At 43.8% G+C, this 24,313-nt stretch overlaps 1 protein-coding gene across 3 annotated transcripts in view; it reads right to left on the bottom strand.

Annotated features, from left to right (window-relative positions):
• KIAA1549L (KIAA1549 like) overlaps positions 1 to 18,584 on the bottom strand; it is a 268,405-nt gene extending 249,821 nt beyond the window's left edge. For all 3 annotated transcript variants that reach the window (XM_081063643.1, XM_081063642.1, XM_081063641.1), the window contains exon 1: positions 18,195 to 18,584. In XM_081063643.1, the coding sequence (XP_080919769.1) occupies positions 18,195 to 18,453 (259 nt within the window). In that variant the 5' untranslated portion in view covers positions 18,454 to 18,584. The remainder of the gene's footprint in view (positions 1 to 18,194) is intronic.
• Positions 18,585 to 24,313: the final 5,729 nt, after the last annotated feature.

A 24,313-nucleotide genomic window follows, 5' to 3' on the forward strand; every position in this document is an offset into this window, starting at 1 on the left:
GGGTCGAGGAGAACAGATGGCCAGTGGGCCATGGACAGAGCCAGGGGGATTCAAAATGATGACCCTCTGGATGGCATTCCACCATGGGAGATGCCTATTTGTAGGAGGTGATGTCCATTTCACCAGATGGCCAGCTCACCACCTGGAGTCTCAACCACCAGGTAAGCTTGGTAACTTGCGAGAATTTTATCTCACCTAAACAGAAAAAGCTACCGGAAGATAAAAACTGCATCTCCTGTAACCCTTGGGCTTAATGAAAATAGAATCCTAAAAAGGTAAAGACATTTGAATTCTGTTCTAGCAGTTCTTCATTAGCTTCATGACAATAAACCAAAAAATTTAGAACAGAGAAGAAATATATTCTCCTCCCTCCCCACCCCACCCCCCAAAAATTTTAGGATATTATAAACACTAACTGGAGCTGAAGGAGCAGAAAATTCCTGAAAGAAGAGATAAATAGGAGATATAATTGATTATTAAATCTTTAACTCAGACTATAGATGAAACATAAAAATTGCCCATGGTATGTCACCTAGAAACCTGACTCTAAAGATTTGGAAACCATGATGCCTTATGGTTACAATTATGTTTGTAAAAGGCCCACACAAAAAGGGATGAAAGAAAAGCCACCAATCCTAAAAATGGTTGTGTTAGATTGCTGAAATTAGGGGGGTTTTCTCTTCTAACTTGGCTACGAATAAAGAAGAGTAAGCCATAACACAACTGCAGTAGTTGTAGGGCACGATCCATGGCAAAAAACTAGTGGTGTGTTTGTTTGTTTGCTTGAGCATTTATTTGTTTGTTTTTTTCTCTATCACCTCACAGTGTCATAGTGACGAGTACATAAAACTCTTGATCTAGTGACTAACATAATAGTAGCTGTTCATAAATGTTAGCCGTCTTATTTAGAAGTCAACATATCCACAAATTAAGACAAATCTCCAATGAAACATAAAAGAAGAATCTTGTAAAATTCTCCTCTTGCTATATCCCCAGGGAAATTAAAAGAATAAACTAATTGTGCTGTTTTTCTAGGTAATGACACTGACCTTCCATCAGTAGGACACTTGGAACTCCATGTCTAAGGAAAGATGTATACTGTCAACACTCCCTCACTCTGTCTCCTCATGGCCAACACCACCCTTCATGAGAGCTGGCCAGGATTAGTGACAGTCACATCAGGAGGAAAAATGGGGGACATCAGCAGAATTGAGTAATACACTGAAGCCAAGACTCCAGTCCCCTTCCTAGATGTGCACAAGAAAAGAGCCAAGTAGATGGGCCTTGAGATCTGTGAAGGGGTCTCACACGCTGGCAGAGGGTGTAGTCACCAGACGGTCTTGGCTTTTAGCATAATTACATGAACTGAGGACGGCCTTACGGTCATAAATAAAAGCCTCCAATCAAGATTAATAGTGTGTATTCAACTAAAAGACGTCTAACAGGCCACCATGTGGACTTCGCATCTCTAGGTTTGTCAGGTAGAGGAAATGAGAACATCAAATGAGAAGGAAGTGCTAACATCTGAAACAAGGTAAAATTATACCTTTCAGTGCCACACAACAAAACCAATGCCTCCCCCCAAATAATCAGGTCTGACAGCTTAAAACTGGTGAAAGCGTTAATTGTATGGCACAAGTGAGACCTTACAGGCAAAAGAAATTGCAATATTTCAGAAAGCATTTCTGTGTGCCTAGTAGATTGCACACTTGGGACGACATACCTCAAGCTATTTTAGGTTGCATGTGCTAAATCTAACTTCCTCCCTCTCTTTCTTGAAATCTTATTCCCTTTGACATAATTATAACCCTAATTGGTTGGCCTATTAAGCCTAAACTTCAAAGCCCTTGAATGCATCCTGCACTTACTCTGTCAGCTGCCTTGTATCTGGTCCGTAGATGGATAGGATCGTGTCACACTGAGCCAACTGTGCCCATCTCTTCCCTACTCCGTTGTCACACTGGTAACTTGAAATCAGCCTTGGTGGGAGTGTTCATACCATGTAAATTGTCCAACACTATAAATCAGGCCTCTTGTCACCACTGTTGTCCACAGAGCCAGCTTACCAGCACATGAACCTGTTTGTTACCGCTGGGAGGGAGGACACAAATTTGGGGGAACTTGCTCTATCCACACCATCTCATTTAAAACTGCCCTTTACAAAAGGCCATGGCTGAAAGGAGGGTCAACCTAGGAAGTCATTTTTATACCACGTGCCCCTTCTCCTCTGGCTTCCGCTAATCAGATGAGGGATACCCTCATTCCATTGGCCAGACTATGGCAGCCTGATCTTCCCTCCAGGGAAATGCAGAACTGCAACAGAGAGAGAACTGGATGGTGGGCACTTAAAACTGAGTAGTCTTGCCAACTCTGGCTGCAGTGAGCACCACCGCAAGCAAAAGCCCATGTAAAGTTTATTTATGGAGGAACCAAGAAGGTACAGGTAAGCAGAGAAAGCCAGTCTGCAGGAAAAGGTGGAAGGACGGACCTAGCCTACAGGAACAGAGAGAGGCAAGAGGCCACCAGGTCGGTCCATAAGACACATAGCCAGCAACCCCAGCCTCTTACTATTGAAACAGGTTGAGGGCTATGGAATCAAACTACCTGGGTTCAAATCCCACCTCTGACACTTACCTATGTGACACTAGATGAGTTACTATTAAATTACTCTATACCTCAGTTTCCCCATCTGAAACATGAGGCTCATAAAAGAACCTACTTCATAGCATTGTTGTGAAAATCAAGAGCTGACACAGGTAGTAAATGCTCAAAAATGTTAGCTATGATTTCTATCAATTAATTATAGTGTCCACATGGCCCAGTTTTCATTCCTATAATGAATACGTCACATGAGATTCCCCTGTGGCTTGAGGCCCCGTACTTGAGCTAGTTTTAGTTGAGTCTGTAGGTAATCTGTCCCCTGAATCACAGAATAATGTAAAAATCCCTGGACCATTGTGTGACCTTTAGCAAATTACTTCCTCAACTCTCTCTTAGGAATGAACTGAGGTTCAAATAAAAAAGAGTGAAAACTTAAACAATTGTGAGGTACTATACCAAACTCCAGGGACTAGTATCCTTGTAGGGAAAAGCAAATATATTAGCCATAAGAAAGGAAAAACACTTGTTTAAAACGTCATTGTTATTGCTGGACTAGAGAGAAGAAATTCTCCATCCCACCGATAAAAAAGTTTAGCTTCTGTCGGGTTCACCGGGTTGATTTGTATGTTCACCTGCAGTATTAATATAACAGGAAACTGCCAAAGACAGCTCCGTGGTGATGATTTTTAATACACTTCCATCCAGTTTAATTATGTTCAGAATAATGCTCATAATCCAGATGCTCCTATTCTTTTCAAAACAAAGACTCATTATTTGATAATGAAATCTGTAGGTTTAGAGATATTTTTGCTCAGCTCTTTTTGACAAAGGCTTATAAGCTGCACTGTTAATTTCAACACATTTTCTTCTCAGACTTCATGGCTTTCAGGCTCCCTTGGTTTACTCTTGATGTTTGGCAAATAGAAAGACACATGGCAGAGGTGCAGGATTCATTAGCAAGGACAGAGATAGAGGTAGGTCTCCGCATACTGGTTTCCTTCTGGCACTTAATCCCATGTTGCACATCGAAAGAGTGAAGTTAGAAATATTTGAGACCTTCCTTTTTACAGGTACTGCATAAATACCAAAGCCATTTTGTGTTTTTGATGTCAGGCTATTTCAAGCTAAGAATAGATTTAACATATATAAATCAAATACTCCTCTCGTGGTTAAAATGCATTAGGCAAAGTCTCGCCTGAGTGGACAGATGGCAGGTGCAGCAATGACCTTGGGCTAAATGCTTGAGGCATCTACTTGGCCTTATTTACAATTACATTGGTTGGTTTACATACAGAGTTGACCCCTAGTTGGTGTTTTAAAGGGTCCATGATTTTTCTTAAACATCTGTGGGAGTATTCCACAGAAGGGAGCCAAGGATTAGAGAAAAAAGGAAGAATGTTCTAAGGAGATATTTTAACTCTGTAGGTTTGAATTCGACCTGAAGTGTGTTAAAACTGTTTTATTTTATAGTAAAGGTTTTTCTATGTTTCAGGGAGAAGTTCAAATTCTCTTATGACAGAATTTATTTATTTAGCCATCATATAGTGCTAAGTGAAAAAAGCAAGGTACTAAATATTATACCCTTTATCTCTTAAAAAACTACACAACTCAGTGAAGATATGTACATAAATATTTATAGGAAAAAAAGTCTGAAAGGACCTACCATACTTGCATGACAGCACAACTCTAGGAAACAGCAATAGAGCCAACAGGGCCTTTTGCATTTTACTGCATGTATTATGTATTATTTGATTTTAATAAAGTATATATTACTTTTACAATTTCTTAAAAGCCAATGAAGAATAAAGATAAACCAATATTTATCTGGGCTTCAAGTTGGAACCGTAACAGCAAAATATGGGGAAACTGTTCCCTATTCAGAATGAGAGTTCGTGACTGCACTTACCATTAATACAAGAAGAGGTAAGAAACGTAGTTATTCTAACCCACCAAAACATCAGCTTAGAGGCCATAACCACACAGCCTGGAGATTGGGGGAAGAAGGGAATATCTTGAGGATTTTATTCACAAATGAAAAAACTAAGGCCCTGAAAAGTGAAGTGACTTGATAAATAGCAAACAGCCAACGGTGACCTGTTTCCTGAATGCATCCAACTCGATTTTCCCTCACCCAGGCCATTCTTCTAGGCCTGAACAAAACCTCTGTCCTAACGTCTAGGAAGTATCCACTGGCAGTCCTGAGAATGAGGAAATGTACTAGAGGTACCTGATACCTTTTATTTTACTACAGAAACCTTTGCACAATCTTCAATCTCATCTATAAGACTATAAGCCTAAAGGGGGAAATAATACTAATTCTACACAAACATTTCCATGAAACAGAAGAGAGAACACTTCCCTACAATTTTTTATACCAGCATTACTATTATTCCAAAACCAGACAAAGCATTTCAGAAAAACAAAGCTATAGGCAAAGATCCTTCATGAACATAAGACCTTAAAAATTCCTAACAAAAAGATTAGAAGATCAGACCCAGCTGGAACATATATCATGATTAAGCTGGAGTTTATCCCAGGAAATACAAAGTTGGTTCAACATTCTAAAATCAACTCATCTTTTTTGTTTTTCCAGACTGAAAAAGAAAAACCTGTGATGATTTCAAGAGAGAAAACATTTGACAAAATTCAATACCCATTCATTCTAGAAGATCTGTGGTGGAGATCCAAGATGGCGGAGTAGAAAAACACTGTGCCTGCATCCTTCCGTGAACACATTAAAATTACAACTAAGTCACAGAACAATCAATCTGGAGAACTATCTGAAGTCTAGTTGAACAGAAGTCCCATAACTAAAAATGTAAAGAAGAAGTCACGTCAAGACTGGTAGGAGGAGTGGAATGGGCCCCAAACCTCCATGTGATGGTTGAGAATTAGGAGGGATATCTCAACCACAGAGGTTCCCCCAGAGAAGCAAGGAACCCCATCCCCAAACCAGGCTCCCCAGCCCTAGTACTGGTGCTGAGAAATAAGCCCCCCTAACATCTAGCTGTGACAAACAGTGGGTATTCAGCCCATCTGGGTGAGATAGGAGGCTGTGGAAAACCCAGACGTCCTCTTACCAGTCCACACACAGACTCACTCACTCAGGCACTCACCCTGGGCTCCGGTGGAAGGACAGTGACTTGACGGTGTTGGAGGCATATGGGGGGCAGGCTGAAGGGTGAGGCTTTGGTGTAAGAGCTGGAGGACAGTCGCCATTTTCTTTGTGAGGCATCTTGCTCCCATGCAGCCAACAGGTAGGCACCGTCTTTCCTATGTTGAGCCCTCCCCCACAGGGCCAAATCTGAATCTGATTGGTCTGGTGAGCTCTGCTGGGACCCTGCTACACCAAACTCCCCCAACCCCTGAGGCACTTTCTCCATGAGCAGTCAGGCCCACCCACGTTGCACCCTTTCTTGGAAAACTACCAGAGTCCAGCAGACCCCAGACAGGCAGCAACTGGCCTCGGTGTGCTCTAAGACTTTTGCTTAGTCACTCTAGGCTCAGCACTGGCACCAAACCAGAATTTACATTAACCAGGTGACCACAACTCTTCCCATTCTAGTGAAACTCCCTGAGACCCTGCTTCATCCAACTTGCATACTGCACAAGGCTCTATTGTTGGCTGAAACTTAAAGAAGCCAACAGGTGGCCTCAGGGTGTCTTGGCTTTTGGCAGAGCTACCCCAGGCCAATTCTAGTGGCAGATGTCCTCAGTTCACAGCATGGCCTCTTCCACGCACTTACAGGATCAGCACAGGCAGCAAACAACTGCAGATCAATTTGTAGCTCCTACCAGGTAGGCCCCAGCTGGTCACAGGCAGTGGCTGACCTGGGCCTGCACTGGAACCCCTCCCAGGACACCCCAGAACCAACATACTTGGAGGTTGGTTTCAGACCACAGTAGAGCACCACCAAATTAGCCCCACAAGCAGCATACACAAAGGGCAGTCTCAACAGGCACCAAAGCCCACTGAGGCGAATAACAGTGGGTTAAGCCCCACGCACAGCAGCCCATAAGCTGTGGACAAGGCCAAACTCCACAGCCAATCAGCCTGAGGGTCATCCCACCCACTGATGTGCCAATAGCAATCAAGGCTCATATACAACAGGAGGACACACACATCCCACACAAGGGACACTTCTGGAGCACCCAGTTCAGGAGACCATGAAGACTGTGCCACTGGGCCCCACAGGGCACCTACTACATAAGACCACCCAGCAAGACTGAGAGACATAGCAGATCTAACTAATACATAGAAACAAACACAGAGAGCAAACCAAAATGAGAAAACAAACAAATAAAAAAACACATCCTAAATGAAAGAACAGAAGAAAACTCCAGAAAAAGAACTAAATGAAATGGAGACAAGCAACCTACCAGACAGAGTTCAAAACACTGGCTATAAGGATGCTCAAGGAACTTAGTGAGAACTTCAACAAAGAGATAGCAAGCATAAAAAAGGATATAGAAACCATTAAAAAAGAAATGGTCAGAAGTGAAGAACACAATAACTGAAATGAAGAATGCACTATTAGGAATCACCAGCACACCAGATTAATTTTCCAAATTAGCAATTTGGAAAACAAGGTAGCAGAAAACACCCAATTGGAACAGCAAGAAATAAAAAGGAATACAAAAAGACGAGGGGGTAGACAGATGGCTCAGTTGGTTAGAGTGTGAGCTCTGGGCAACAGGGCTGCCAGTTCGATTCCCACATGGGCCAGCGAGCTGTGCCCTCTGCAGCTGGAGTGAGGTCAATGAGCTGCTGCTCAGCTCCCAGGTGGCCGAATGGCTCACAACCACAAGAGGGGCTCTGAACCACAAGGTTGCTGGTTCGACTCCTTGACTCCTGCAAGGGATGATGGGCTGCCCCACCCCTCAACTAAGATTGAACACGGCACCTTGAGCTGAGCTGCTGCTTAGCTCCCGGATGGCTCAGTTGGTTGAAGCACGTCCTCTCAACCATAAGGTTGCCAATTCAACTCCCGCAAGGGATGGTGGGCTGTGCTCCCTGCAACTAACAACGGCAACTGGACCTGGATCTGGGCTGCAACCTTCACAACTAAGATTGAAAGGACAACTTGACTTGGAAAAGTCCTGGAAGTACACACTGTTCCCTGATAAAGTCCTGTTCCCCTCCTCCAATAAAATCTCCCCCCCAAAAAAGATGAGGCGAGTTTAAGGGACCTCTGGGATAACATCAAGTGTAACATTTGCGTCATAGGGGTACCAGAAGGAGAAGAGAGAAAGCAAGTAATTGAGAATCTATTTGAAAAAATAATAACTGAAAACTTTCCCAACCTGGTGAAGGATACAGACATACAAGTCCAGGAAGTGCAGAGAGTCCCAAATAGGATGAACCCAAACAGGCCCACAAGACACATCATAATTAAAATGGCAAAGGTTAAAGACAAAGAGAGAATCCTAAAAGGAGCAAAAGAAAGGCAACTAGTAACTTATAAGGGAGCTCCCATAAGATTGTCAGCTGATTTCTCAACAGAAATTTTGCAGGCCAGAAGAGATTGACAGGAAATATTCAACGTGATGAAAAGAAAGGACCTACAACCATGACTACTCTACCCAGCAAGCCTATCATTTAAAATCAAAGGACAGAAAGAGCTTCCCAGACAAGAGAAAGCTAAAGGAGTTCATCACCACCAAACCAGTATTACAAGGAATCTGAGAGACTTCTTTAAGACAAAAAGAAATAAATTAAATTAAATTAGAAATATGAATAATAAAATGGCAATAGCTACATATCTATCAACAATTACTTTCAATGTAAATGGATTAAATGTTCCAATCAAAAGACATAGAAGGGCTGAATATCCATTCAGGAAAAAAAAACCCTTACATATCCTGCCTACAAGAGACTCACTTCCGACTGAAAGGCATACACGGACAGAGAGTAAAGGGATAGAAAAAGATGTATCATGAAAATGGAAACCAAAAAAAGGCTAGGGTAGCAATACTTACACCAGACAAAAAAACAAAGGCTATAAGAAGAGACAATGAAGGACCCAGCAATCACACTTCAGGGTTTTTATCTGAAGAAACCCAAAGTGCTACTTTGAGTGTGCGTCCATATGTTCATTGCAGCATTGTTTACAATGGCCAAGATGTGAAGGGCAGCCTGGGTGTCCGTTGATGGAAAACGGATAAAGAGGAGGTGTTACGCATACACATGGAATATTGCTCAGCCACGGAAGGGAATGGATTCTCACCATCTGTGATGGCATGTATGGACCTAAAGGGTATTGTGCTGAGTGGAGTGTCAGGCAGAGAAAAACAGATGCAATATGATTTCACTTATATGTGAAATCTAAAGAACAAAATTAACAAACAAACATAAATAAACTCATAGATACAGAGAACATTTTGATAGTTGTCAGATGGGAGGGGGGTTGAGGGTGTGGGTATAAAAAGAAGAAAGGATTAAGAAATACAAATTGGTTGTTACAAAGTAATCCTGGGGATGTAAAGCAAAGCATAGGGAATATAGTCAATAATATGGTAATAACTCTGTATATTGCCAGGTGTGTACTAGACTAATCAGGGGGATCACTTCTTAAATTATATGTGCGTAAATGTCTAACCACTATGTTGTTCACCTGAAATTAATATAAAATAATATTGAATGTCAACTGTAATTGAAAATGTTTAAAAGGGTGGGAAAGGTGAAGGGGCATAAGAGGTCCAAATTTCCAGGCATAAAACAAATACGTCATGGGGATGTAATATGCAGCATAGGGAATACAGTCAACAATGTCGTGATAGCATATAATGGTGTCAGATTGTTGCTGGACTTATCATGGTGATCACTTCTTTAAGTACATAAATGTTGAATAACTATTGTGCACCCCTGAAACTAATATAATATTGTATGTTAACTACATTTTTAATAAAAATCTTTTTAAAAAAGAAAGTTATATTATTTCTTAAAAATACCCATTCATTATAAAAATTCACAGCAAACTAGATGTGGAAGAGAATTCCCTCAATCTAATAAAGAGTCTCTACAAGAAAAACAAAAACAAAACAATAACTAACATTATACTTAATAGTGAAAGACTGAATGTTTTGGTTTTTTTAAAGATTTTATTGGGGAAGGGGAACAGGACTTTATTGGGGGAACAGTGTGTACTTTCAGGCCTTTTTTCCAAGTCAAGTTGTCCTTTCAATCTTAGTTGTGGAGGGTGCTGTTCAGCTTCAAGTTGTGGTCCTTTCAGTCTTAGCTGTGGAGGACGCAGCTCAGCTCCAGGTCCAGTTGCGTTTCTAGTTGCAGAGGGCACAGCCCACCATCCCTTGGGGGAGTCGAACCAGCAACCTTATGGTTGAGGGGACGCGCTCCAACCAACTAAGCCATCCGGGAGCTCAGCGGCAGCTCAGCTCAAGGTGCCGTGTTCAATCTTAGTTGCAGGGGCTGGAGCCCACCATCCCTTGCGGGACTCGAGGAGTTGAACTGGCAACCTTGTGGTTGAGAGCCCACTGGCCCATGTGGGAATTGAACCAGCAGCCTTCAGAGTTAGGAGCATGGAGCTCTAAATGCCTTGGGCCGGCCCCAAGACTGAATGTTTTTCCCCAACAGTGAGATCAAAGCAAGGATGTCTGCTCTCTCCATTCTTATCCAACAACATACTTGAAGTTCTAGCCAGTGCAGTAGGGAAGAAAAAGAAATGAAAGGCATACAGATCTGAAAAAAAAAACAAAACTGTCTATTCATAGATAACATGGTTTTCTATTTAGAAAATCCCAAAGATTCTACAAAAAGCTACTGTCTAGAGATAGTTTGGTTGTCACAAGTGGGGAGGGGTGGAGCTACTGGCATCGAGCGAGCAGAGACCAGGAATGCTGCTAAACATCCTACAATGCACAGGAAAATCCCCAACGACAAAGAATTATCCAGCCCCAAATGTCAACAGTGCTAAGGTTAAGAAACTGAGCTAGAAATATCAAGGCAGTGTTGTATTGGCATAAGGAGAGAAGTATAGATCAGTGGAGCAGACTAGAGTCCAGAAATAAACCCACACACATATGGTACCAATTCAATGGAGCAAGAACAGTCTTTTCAGTAAATGATGCTGGAACAATTAATCATTTATATGAAAACATTATCTCAACTCTTACCCTGCACTATATAAAAAAATTAACGTTAAAAGGACCACAGACCTAAAAGTAAAAATAAAACTATAAAAGTTCTAGAAGAAATCATAGATGTTTGTGGCCTTAGGATAGGCAAGTATTTCTATCGTAGGATGCAAAAAACACAAACCTTAAATTTAAAAGTTGATAAATTGGGGGCTGGCCTGGTGGCTCAGGCGGTTGGAGCTCTGTGCTCCCAACTCTGAAGGCTGCCAGCTCGATTCCCACATGGGCCAGTGGGCTCTCAACCACAAGGTTGCCAGTTCCTCGACTCCTGCAAGGGATGGTGGGCTGCGCCTCCTGCAACTAACAACTGGCAACTGGACCTGGAGCTGAGCTGCACCCTCCACAACTAAGATTGAAAGGACAACAACTTGACTTGGAAAAAGTCCTGGAAGTACACACTGTTCCCCAATAAAGTCCCGTTCCTCTTCCCCAATAAAATCTTTAAAAAAATAAAAAATAAAAGTTGATAAACTGAAGTTAATCAAAATTTAAAACTTCTGTTCTTTGGAAAACACTGTTAATAAAATCAAAAGACAAACTAAAGACTAGGAGAAAATATCTGCAAAAAGCTTATCTGATGAAGGACTTGTATCCAGAATACATATTTTTTTAAAGCTCAAAATTCAATAATAAGAAAACAAACAATCCAGTTTCCTAAATGGTCAAAAGACTTTAACAAACACTTCAAAGTAGAGCTATAGATAGCAAACAAGAAGATAAAAAGATGTAACAATCACATCATTAGTAATTAGAAAAATGCAAACTAAAATTACAAGAAGATACTACTAAAAAATTATTGGACTAGCTGAAATTAAATTTTTTTTTAAATGACAAAACCAAGTGCCAGTGGGATAAGAGGAGCAACCAGGATTCTCACACATTGCTAATGGGAATACAAAATTGAACAGCTGCTTTGGAAAAGAATTTGGTAGTTTTTCAAGGTGAAACACGTACGTAACATATGATCCAGCAGTCCCACTCCTCAATATTTACCCAAGAGAATAAAAACTGCCCATGCAAAGACTTTTATGCCAATAACTGAAAACAACCCAAATGTCTATCAGCTGGGGAATGGCTAAGCAAACTGTGCTGCAGTGGAATACTACATTGCAAGAAAAAGGAGAGAACTGGAGATAAGTACGTGCAATGACGGGTATGATTCTCAGAGCATTATGCTAAACGAAAGGTGCCACACACCAACTGTTACACACTGCATGATTCCATTCATATGACCCTCAAGGAAAGGCGAAATTATAGGGACAGAGACTAGATCGGTTCTTATCAGGGAGTGGGCATGGGGGCGGAGCAGACGGACTGCACAGAGGCAGCAGACGGCAGAATCGCTCTGTGCCTGGATTGTGGTGGTAGACGCAGGACTGCCCACTTCTGTCAAAACTCATCATTCAGCACGCCTATAAAGGGAGAATTTTACTCTATACAAGTTATACCTTAATAAACTTGACTTCAAAAAAGAAAGAAAAAACTTGTGGCTCATGGGTGTGTTCTATTTGTAGAGATGACATTTCAAAAATCTGAATTCGTTGGTGACATTTGAAAACAAGATTTTAAATAAAGATCCCGCTTTTCTTTCTTTTTATTTTTTGCTTTGTTTTGTTTTCAATTACAGTTGACATTCAGTATTATTTTACATTAGTTTCAGGTGTACAGCATAGTGGTTAGACAGTTATACAATTTAAAAAGTGATCCCCCCCAATAAGTCTAATACCCCCCTGACACCATGCATAGTTATTAAAATATTATTCGCACCCTGAGCACCACCACCACACACATACACACACACACACACACACACACACACACACACACACACACACAGAGGCTGCAGCTGAGCGGTGACTGCCTCTTTGGACAAGGCAGGTACTTTCTATCTTGCCAAATCCCCCACCTGACCAAATTCACAGAGGTACTTGACCGACCTGCTGCTCTGCGCACTGAGTAAGGGTTTCTTGTCCTGGGCTACAGACTGCTTCAAGGCAGGGAGAGGCCTGACTTGTTTTCCACTAAACCTCCATCCAGTATTTAGTGAAGAGTTTGGCCTGGCATATGCCAGGTGCTTAATAAATATTGCCAAACAAATACGACTCCTTTGCTACCTTCCCTCCCGCTAGAGTAACTGACATTTTACAATACCCAGATTGCTAAATTGCTCCTTTGCTGTTAAGTCCCCAAAGAGTCCCACCCAAGGCAGCCATTCCATGACCTAGAATAATGTGTCCCTCTGTGTGTTTAGAAATCCCCTGTAATATGTTGTCAAGCAACGAAAATGTTTTAAGGTCATTCCAACTATTCATTTTTGTCTAGAGAAGAGTAGAGTTGTTGTTTGGTTAAAAAAAAAAAAGAAGAAGAAGAAGAAAGAAAACCACAATATGGGTTTGAAGGTTAATGAAAATGAAAAGAGAAGCATGCACATTCATTTTGAATATTCCCAGATCATATTCTAGTAACTTAAGACCTGAGATATGTAAGCTTCTGCGAGATTCTGTGGTTGTCATCACATGTCAGCGTCTCCAAGTTTCCACAGCGACGTTCAGTTTTAAGGAAGATGAGGGGCAGGGAGGAAGTATCTGACTTCTGTTTCTGTTCCAAAAATCTTCTTCTTTACTTTGTGTGTGTGTTGGGGAAGACAAGGGGTGGGGGGGCAAGGTTTGGGACATCTCGCAAATATCTTTTGAAACATTAATAAATAACACTGAGAGTAAAAAGTCCAAAGGTATTTTTTTGGATTTCTATATCAGGGGAGAAAAACCCACCAAATCAAACACTCTTGATGTACACCTTCAATGTTAAAAAAATGAGAAAGTACAAACATAATGTAATTATATCCTATCTTAACCCTCTCTTGACCCACCTCCCCTATTACTCTGCTTTCCTTTATAGAAAAGACTTTGAAAGAGTTGGGTGTTGTTTTTTTTTGTTTTGTTTTGTTTTTTACTGTCTCCGATTTCTCTCTTCCTTCCTCTCTTGAACCCATTGCATAAGACTTTTTTCTTACCAAGTCAACCTACCTTGACTTGTTTATTATCATTGCTACTCAAACTGGGGTCAATGAAACACTGGCACCAGCATGCCCAGGCTTGTTAGAAATGTAGAACCACAGGCCTTTTCCCAGACCTGCTGAGTTGGGATCTACGTGCAAACAGGATCTTCAAGCGATTTACATGCAGAGTAAAGTTTGGAACACACTGGGGCTAGTTCCTAAGTCCCATGGTAATGGGAACTTCTTTTCATTCATTATTGCAACCTCAGAAAGCTGAGGCACTCGAGATATACTGAATGAATGGATGGATGGATGGATGGATGGATGGATGGATGGATGGATGGATGGATGAATGAATGAATGCATGAACAAACGAAGGTACTGTGCACCTATTTCAAATGGGACTCCAAGTTGATGGTGTGTACAAGGTTGGAAAGGGGCAAGAAAGACATCTTTGGTCAAAATTATCTTCCCCACAGATTGTGCTAAATTAGAGATTTCCTGTTATTAGCAAATCCTTCTTTCAAAATGCAAATATAGTCCCCCATATAAAGCAGTCATTCTTTATTTACTACTATTACTTAAATGAAACAATTATTCTAACATCTAACAGAGTCAGCCACACTAAGGGAATAGGAGTGAAAGAAGGCTACAATTTTAATAAGTGCTTCTTCTGTGCTGAGCATTGTAACAAGCAAGAGGGAAACAAAGATAACAAGCAATTCACAAGTGGGTAGAAGCAGAGAGCCCTTCAGGGGGGGCCTGGAGGGTGGGGCATCCTGTAAGGAGGGGTTGGGGAAGCCCCAGGACAGCGATAGAGTCCAGGGTACTCCTCCCTTCAGCAGGCTGTGCTCTGGACACAAAGAACCCTTACTTTCTTTCTGCCTGAAATGCTACCATCAATCCTGCCAACACCTACTCATTCTTCAAAGGCCCCTTTTCTTCCAGAATTAACTGTTTTCTCATTTTATTAGCTCTGATCATACATATCAGTGTTTAAGGGCACATACCCCCCCTCTTCATGAGGGGCTTCTACAGACAGCCTTATCCTTATTCACCTCTGTATCCCCTGCCCCAGCAAAGCACATGAACACAGTAAATGTTCGGTCAATTTCTGCTATTTTATACAAACAGCTTGTGGGGACAAAGCCCCAAAAAGCAGTTTCCAGGCTCTCGGCCTCACATAGAAAGGTGCTGGCTCGGGGAGTAAATGGCCATCAACTGTGATCAGATGGCCAGCAGCTGTGGCTAGTTGGCCGTCAGCTGTAACCTGTAAGCCATTGGCCACTAATATAACTGCCGTGGCTATGCTAGCAAAAGAAATGGGGGCTAGCAAGAGCGGATTGTAGAGAGGCGGATGCCGCCGGTGAGAATATAGTGATATGACTCCCTTACTTATGGCTCCGTGGGTGTTCCTTTTTGGCCTCACCATGTCCTGTGTTCTTATGTGGAGAGCGGGAGCTGACACCCCGCCTGACACCCCGCACGACACAGCTAGAATTCACTGAGCATTTACTACTATGTACCAAGCATTATTTTAAACACTTTTGATGCATTAACTCATTTAATCCGCATGACAACCCAATTAGATTGGAGCTATTATTATCCCCATTTTACAGATCAGAGAACTGAGGCCCAAAAGACAAGGTCACATAAAGGAATGAGGACTGTACCTGCAACCAATGGGCAGACAGTAAATGTTTAACTGACATGAACTGAATGGATGACCTGTAGTTAAAAAGATCAAGAAGTCAAATTCGAATTTTACCATTCTGCCTGGAGCCCCAGAGGGCAGAGGAGAATAGAAGGTGTCAGAGTTCGTTGCTATAAAGAACCTTCTTTCTCACACCAATCTCCCACATCCAAAACAGAAGTTACTGCCTGGAAGCAAGGGTTCTGTAGAGATGGAAGTTAGGAGAGGACGTCTGGGGGAAGACACTCAAGGCAGGAGCTTTTTCTTAATGTGAGAAAGAGAAGAAACCCCAATTCCTCAGGAACATTAAAGCAAAAGAACTTGGGATGGAGTGGATGGAGGTGGGCTGGGAACATACTGCAGGGGCTCCAGGACATGAAGGTCCTACACAAGTGCTACAGCATTTACCAGAAACAAATATATTTTTACCCATCTTTCAACCGAGGCCAATGTCTAGCTTAGCCTTGCTTAGAAAGCAAGGAACAGCAACCACGCAAATGGAAAGGCTATAGCAAACTAGCACTTGTGGCAGGATCTCAACATCATGGCTTTGGCTGCTCATGCTACTCAGCATCAGACACAATTCTGCAGTGAGTGGCAGCACCAAACTGCAGGTAGCCCTCAGGAAAAGTTCAAAACAAGGTTGTTTGCTGAAAGCTAAAGGTCCCAGAAAAGTGGGTCCATTCTCCCGCCTCCCTCCTGACACTGCTTCCTCACAAAACTCCTTGGGATGCCCTGCAATTGGTCCGGGACTAGGCGACTCGGCAGGGAAGCTGCTGCAGGTGGAAATCATAGAACACATGCAAGAGGGCAGGAGGCAAAAAAAGGAAGCCCAATGTTTACCTCTTCCACTGAGAGAGAAACAAGTCATGAAATTGAATCAGCAGCAAACACACAGGAAACCATGGAGCTCAGCGATGGACTCTGGATCCACAGGTGAGCTGGACCACTGGGAATTATTCATCAAGGGTGACAGCACGAAGAGCACCCAAAAAGCACAGAGGAAGCAGCAAGCCACTCCCATGAGATGGGAAAAGACAGGACTTTGGGGAACAACATCATCTTTAATGACTTTTGTCATCACTTTAATCAAAGCATTTTTCCTAGTGGTCCCCTGATCGTCATACTCGGAGAAAAAAGAAAAAGGACACCTGGGCAACATCCAAAAGGTGTAGATTGGAAGTCCCCTAAGTCAGGCTCTGGCAGTCTGAAAGAAGACCCCAAGCAAAGTCACAGAGGTTCAGAAGGTCAATGTACAGAGGCAGGAAAGGAGATCAGAAGTTCAAAACCGATCAGAGGAAATCATCTGACATCAGCTGAAAAGGAGCAGGACATACATCCAAATTTCATACATTACAAATGGCTGGACAGTTTTTGGTATCTGCACTCAAATGAACATCCAAAAGCCAGTATCTCATGAACAGTTTACAAAACTATCAAGGATCTGATTCATTTTAAATAAACACTCAAAGTGTGTTTCTGAGCCAATGAATACTAAGGTATTCACATGTGTCTGACTCAGGACTTACTTTTAACCATGATACCAATAAACATCACTGAAAACTGCTAGACGCATAAAAATTGAGGGCTAAAATTCTTCAGAGGCTTTTCTCAGGTCTCAGGCACACAGCCAAAGATGACCAAACTTTGTAATCACTACAATCACAACAGAAAATTCCTGGACAGTCAGTCACTTGCACACAAAGACACGTCATGTCAGTGACCCCTTCAGTGAATCAAAGGAAAATGGGCTTTGAATTAAGCTGTTGAAGATAGGAAATGTTTTTAACCTGACACCTTGTTATTTAAAACAGTGTGAGTTCCTTCATGATGAGAGAATTTAATTTGGGGAAAGGGGCACACTTGGGGGAAAAAAGCATCCCTGAAGACCACAAAACTACAGGATCTTATTAGCTGAAGTAAGAGGTATATTCCTTGATAAACGAAACATACCAAGAGCCCAGAATTTCATCACAAACAAAGCCCTGCCCTTTACAAATGCCATAATAATCATTCTTCTTTCAAAGACAATTGCTGACTGCACAGTGTAAGTTTTGCAGCGCATTAGTAGACTAATTCTCCCCACATGGTGACACAGATGTCTCAGAACCGTCCAAGAATTACCGAAATATATTTTCTGAGGATTCTTGAGAATCGAAAAGCCAAGCGTGATTATTTTTAACTAACCTGCAAACAGTGGATTATATACTTGATCTGTGCTGAGATCCCTTTGCCAGATGCAAGCACAGATTGTAGGTACCTCTACCCCCAAAGGAAAGGGGTCTCCTGTCAACACAGAGGGGGAAACGCTGTTTGGGAAGCCCACATGGGCACTGCCTAAAACTCTGGCCATTTCATGCAGTTAAAACCCCTTGTGGACACCCAACAGGGAAAATGTAGTGGACGTCCCCACCCTGAAACGTGTCCTACTAAAACACACCCCTTATATGGTGCCCCAAACACACCAGGTCTTTATCTAAATGGAGCGTGCCTGCGGGACCACTAGGAAAGATCTGCAACTTGTCCAGAAAGAAGATGCAGAAGCCCCTTGTCACTTCGCGCCCAGCGGTGCCTTCCCGGGGGACAGATTTCCAACAGTTCGCTGCTGTTGCAGCCGCCCGGGGCGGAGGAAGCCCTAGGCGGGCGCTGCAAAGCCCTCTCCCTCCGCCGCCACCCGCAGGTGCCTGCTCCGACGCGCGGCCCCGCTCCTCCAGAAACCTCCGCGAGCGCCCAGCCGCCGCCGGTGCTTACCCGGGTTGGCCCGGCCGCGCCCGGGCAGGGCCGCCAGCAGCAGGAGTCGCAGGAGCAGCGGCAGCAGCAGGGGCGGCGGCGCTTCCTGGGCCGCGGCGGCTCCGGGGCCCCGCGCCGGCCCCCAGCCCTTCACGCCCGGAGCGCGCGCGGCGCCCGCGCCGACCCCGCCGAGCCCGCGTGCCCCAGGCCGGCCCCTGCGCGCCCGCGCCGCCAGCCCAGCTTCCCTCCGGCCCTGCGGCTTCGCCTCCTGCCGAGCCATGGGGACGCTTCACACATCCAGGCCGATGCCTCGCTCCGCACAGCGCCGGGGAGCCCAGCCTTCGGAGCCCCGGTCCTCACCGGGCATCTCCGGCCATGGTCCGGGCGCCCGAGGGCGGGGGCGCCGGGCGGCGCGACCTGCTGGCTCGTCCTGCCGCGCCGGGCGGGCTCCGGGAGCCGCGGCTTCACCCGCTCAGCGGCCCGGGTCCCGGGGTTCCCACGGTGCTGTCACTGCACGCCAGCCCGCCCGTGGGAAGCGACGGTGGGCTGGGCGCCGCCCGAGGCCCCCTCCCCCGGGCTGCTGCTGCAGACCGAGGGGGCGAGGCTGCAAGGAGCGGGGGCTGCGACCGCTGGGGGCACTGGGGTCCCTGCCTCCCACCACCAGCTCCGGCCGCTCCGCCCAGCCCTCCTCGTTCGCTGGCTCGTGCCCGCTCGGGACCCGGGTCCAGGTCGGCTCCCGGGCCGAGAGTGTTACTGCAGCTCGCAGCGGCGCCTCATTGACAAAGAAAGCACGTAGCCACGGGAGCAGGAGAGGGAGGTGAGGCAGGAGCGCGCGCGCGCATCCCCGCGCGGAGCCGCCACGCGCCCCCCTCTCCCGCGCGCCCCTGCGACCGCGGGCCAGGGAGTGGGACCCCTCGCGGCCGTTCCCGGGCGCGGCGGAGGTCGGGATGGGCAGTGGGGATGTGAGCTTCCCTCCCCCTCATTTCCCTGCCAGTACCCGGCCTAGAGGATGGGAGCTCTTCAGGGAGGTTGTCCGGCCCGAAAAAGAGGGGAGGCAGGTGTAAATGGTCATGGGCAACGGGCTGAAGAGACCAGAAAGCTCCTCAGCCTGGATTTTGGAAAGCCCTTTGCAGATGGTCAAAACGCACTTTGTGCTACAGATTTGTTCCCTACTTTTCTGAGGGGCCAGTGGACACCTGTATGCCCATGTCACCCCCGGCGGAACTGAAGCAGCTGTGGCCTAATTGCAATAACATGCTGAGTTAAACCACATTATATAAACATTAATATTTATTGCAGCCATACTACGCGTGAAGCAGTACACTACTCATTGGGAGACCAGGAGAAAGTCGTTTCATAAAAGTCCCTTTCCTCAAATAGAATTAAGCAGTCACTACCCAGGGGGACAAAAGGCCCCTGAGTCAGCCAAATGGCCTCCTTACTCTTCCCTTGCCAGGCTAAAGGGCCTTAAGCGCATCACCTAGTTCATTGGAGCTTCATACATCTCTCCGTCAATAACTATTGAGGGCCCACTGTTTGCCAGCGACTATTCTAGGCACTGGGGATGTAAGAGGTAAGCAAAAACACACATCCCTGACCTGATGAAGCTCCAACTCTGTTCATTCAACAATATTCCTGATTGCCTGTTATGTGTAGCCCCTGTTTTAAGCACTGAGGACAACAGCCATAGACAAAACCCCTGCCCACCTAGAGCTGACATTCTAATGGAAGTAATTCTGGCAATAAACAAATATTAGCTATGCATATGTCAGCTGCTGATAAATACTATGGAGAAAAATCCGTGCAAAAGAATGAAAATTAGGGATGGGGTGTTGCAATGGTAAATAGGGTGAAGGAAGACCTCGCTGAGAAGATGCCATCTGAGCAAAGACAGCCAGGGCAAAACCCAAAGGCAGAACATGCCTGGTGTGCTCAAGGCTCAGCAATGTAGGATAAAACCATATTTCACCTAAGACACACATTTTTCACATAGCTTTTCGGAAGTCATAGGCGTCTAAGATTTGTTCAAATATAGTAATGCCTTGTGGGGTTATTATTATTTAAGCTTGCTGTTCAGTTGAATTAGTTCTGCTGTTTTTGAGAAACTTGCAGTCTACACTAGGCAATAACATGATTCAAGGAGTCAGTTTGAGACACTAATGAAAAAGCCAGTCCAGGACATGATTCAGGCAACACTACAAGACAGGAGGAATGGTCCTGACAGCCAGTGGTGATGCTAGGGACAGGGAGGTAGGGATGATGGTGGCAGGATGTCTGGGCAAAGTGGAACTGAAAGAAGGGCAAGGTTTGGAGCAGCTTGGGTATAGAGGAGCCAGGAGCACTGAGAAAGAAGAGGGCTGAGCAAAGGCAGGGAGAGAAATGCATGCTTGGAGCCCTGTGGCTGCTTGTTTGAAGGCTAGGACTCCATTAGAGAGAAGTGGGAGGTAGAGAGGAGAAGGAATGTTGGGACCCACTTGGGAAAGGCTTTGGACATATTTGGGCTTTTCCTCAAAGAGGAGGAGGGAGAGGAGAAAGAAAGACACTCAAGAGCACCAATCACGTGCCAGGCCCTGAGTTAGTAGCTGAGGACACAAAGGTGGATATGATCAGAAAAAATATAAACCTTGAGTAGTCATAGCCTCCCCCGACCCCACTCCGCACCCAGTCTTGCTGTACTTAGACCATGTGCTGTTGATAGGATAGAGAGGCGAGTCCAAAACAGGAAGCTGGAGGGGCTGGCTGGATTCATATGGCAAGGACAGAACACTGCTAGCCTAAGAGATAGAAAGATCCAGAAGGGGAAAGGGCTGTGCAGTAAGAGAGGCGAGATTTCACCATGGCTGGGTTCTCCATGAACATTTAGAGAGAGTGGACCGAGATTTTCAGGGCAACTACCATGGAATTGAGACATAGCAAATAAGTATCTTTAAAAGGTTTCCTTTGTGTTGTAAATGGGGTCTTCCCTTCAACATTATTTGCCAGACTTAGACAAGATATAAATTAGTTCTCAGCGATTTTGGTCATTAAATCGTGTTTCATTTAATTTTTCTCCCCGATGAGACTGTCCTCAAGGCCCGACACCAGCCCTTTCCTCAGAAAGCCCACAGTCTAGTGAGGGAGGCAGATCCACACAGCAGCAACTGAGAGTGAGAACATGGTGACTATTCAGTGGAGGCTTGTGGAAATGTAGGTGAGGGTGGCTATTTTGGCCTGGAGGAGGAGGAGAAGTGAAAGAAGGTAACATTTAAAGTTGGTTTGCTAGGCACAGCAAATGGCAAGGCTTCTAGGCATGGAAGCTTGCAGCATTTTGCGAGGAAGCTAAGGTATCTGATGAAAGTGGCACAGACGGGATTTTGGGAGATTCTGCTTCAAGGCAGGAGACCCAAGTTTGGTGGCAGATGTGGAGAACTGAATGTGTGCTTTAGCCTCATCCAGTAGGAGGAACAACTCCGGAAAGGTGTTCTGTTGGAGCAGGAAGCTTGATGAGATCCCAGTGCTTGATTGAGGAGTCCATGTACTGACTCTGAAACTTGACTATTTAGATTTAAACTCATGCTGTGTAACTTTGAGCAAATCATAGATTCTCTCTCTCGTCTACAACATGAAATGATGAGTACCTAACCCACTCGGTTGTTTTAAGGGCTGAGTTGATACATGTCAAACCTTTAGAAGTATACTTGACACACAGTAAGCAATCAATCTTATATGTCATATGACAATTGCAACCCTCTTAAGTCATAAACCCTTTTGTTAATATTAGTCTACTAAAAATAGAGCTTTGAGACTTTCTCTATGTGTGAATTTATTGGTACATAGGTTTAAAATTCAGTGTCTTTTGTGCAAAGCATTTTGTTAGGCAGAGGGAAAGGTCAGTCTTGGGGCAATACTGGTTTCAGGCCCTGAACTGAAATTTCTGACATTATTTACCATAGTGGCGAAATACCTGGGCCTTTCATTCATTTTGCAACAATTACAAGAGACCTAATCTCTATTACTAACACTCCTTGCTGGTATAAAGCCCAAGTCTACACTGAAGTCCTTTCATGTGCATGGGACTGTGCCAGATCCTGGGGTTCCTACAACGCACCAGGCCATACCCCTACCCTCACTGAGGTCAGTACTTAGAGTCATGTGAGGGAAACTAGTAAACAAACAATTGTGCCACGCCTGGCAAGTGCTATGGTGGAGGGTGCTGTGGGCACACACAGCTGAGAGAGGAGCTGGAGAGGCAAGCAAGGGACATAAGCCACATGGAGGAATTAAAACTTATCTTTATAAACCATGGTGGCTCCTAAAGTGCCATGGTATATATTTCAGACATCATAGATTCCAAAAGAAAGAAAAAAGAAAAAGGCAAAAATTTTAAATGAAACTACAAACATGATTTTCCTTGCTTTCAGGCAATTTTTTTTTAACCATTGATGGCTAATTTGCCTTGTTAATATTTCTATTGCTTCTGGGGCTCATCTAATGAGCAGGGATATGGTCCAGGCTTTGGCACTCTGGTACTTGCTCATTTTTACTGTATCTCTTTGCCTTCATGTTCCAGCTTAACTGTGTTAAGCTTTTTTTCTCAGGCCCCATAGGATGGGAGCTGGGATTGGCCATTGAAAATGTCAATGATTTACAGCCTGGGTTTCAGTTCCAACTATCACCTAGTGATCTTGGGAAAAAATTTAAAACTCAGTACCTCAGTACCCCTCTTTCAGAAACCAAGATATTTATCCAAGATAAATAAAAACTTATGTCCAAATATTTGCATATAAATATTTGTAGCAGCATTATTCACAATCGCCAAAAAGTAGAAACCCAAATGTCCATCAACTGGTAAATGGATAAACTAAAGTTTATCAATAAAAAGCAACAAAGTTCTGAAACATGCAACAACATGGATGAACCTTGAAGATATTATGCTAAATGAAAGAAGCCAGAAGCAGAAACAAAAGGCCAAATACGAGGTCGGACAATTAAGTTCACGAACTCATCCTAGAAAAAGGCTGCATACCTCATTTCTGAATATCACTGCAGTCACCTTCGAAGTATTCCTCTTGGGAAGCTATGCACTGACTCCAGCGCCTAGTCCACCCTTCAAAGCAGTTTTAGAACTCTTTTTCTGGAATGGCCATCAGAGCTGTCATCGTATTACCCGTGATGTCCTGAATGTCATCAAAATGTCTTCTTTTCAATATTTCCTTTATCTTCAGGTAAAGAAAGAAGTCATTAGAGACCAGATCAGGTGAGTAGGGAGGGTGTTCCAATATAGTTATTTGTTTACTGGCTAATACCTCCCTCACAGACAGTGCTGCGTGAGCTGGTACTTTCTCGTGATGCAAGAGCCATGAATTGTTGGCAAAAAGTTCTGGTCCTCTAACTTTGTCACACAGCCTTTTCAGCACTTCCAAATACTAAACTTGGTTAACTGTTTGTCCAGTTGGTACAAATTCATAATGAATAATCCCTCTGGTATCAAAAAAGGTTAGCAACATCATTGCAACAAGTTTGTGAACTTAATTGTCAGAACTTATATATGATTCTATCTATTTCTATGAAATGTCCAGAAAAGACTAACTCAAAGAGGCAGAAAGGGTAGTGCAAAAGTAAATGCGGTTTTTGTAATTATTTTTAATCTTTTAAACTGCAATTACTGTTGCACCAACCTAATAGCATTAGTGGTGACCCATGGCTGGGGGAGGAAAAATAAGGAGTGACTGACTCTAAGTGGACACAAGGCTTCTTTTTAGGATGATAGAAATCTTCTAAAATTAGACTGTGGTGATAAATATACAACTGTAAGTATACTAAAATTCGTTGAATTGTATACTTAAAACTAGTGAATTTTATGTTATGTAAATCCTATCTCAATAAACCTGTGGGGGAAAAAAACCTGGCACAAAGTGCTCAATAAGTCTTTAATGTTATGTAGTCTTCTTCTTAAGCACATACAGGAAAGGATATTCCTATTTAAAATTTCATTATAGAGTTTTATCATTTTTGAAAGATCTATAAATGTAATATAAACAGTACATATTCTATCAAGAATATTAGCCCACTAGCAATAAATGCCAATTCTCCCAACCAACCAATGCCCCTTTTCATTTGCCAAAACATTTCTATTTTAGTAGGAAGTCCAATCAAATACA

The sequence above is a fragment of the Rhinolophus hipposideros genome, assembly GCF_964194185.1.
Source record: "Rhinolophus hipposideros genome assembly, chromosome: 10".
Lineage (NCBI taxonomy): Eukaryota > Metazoa > Chordata > Mammalia > Chiroptera > Rhinolophidae > Rhinolophus > Rhinolophus hipposideros.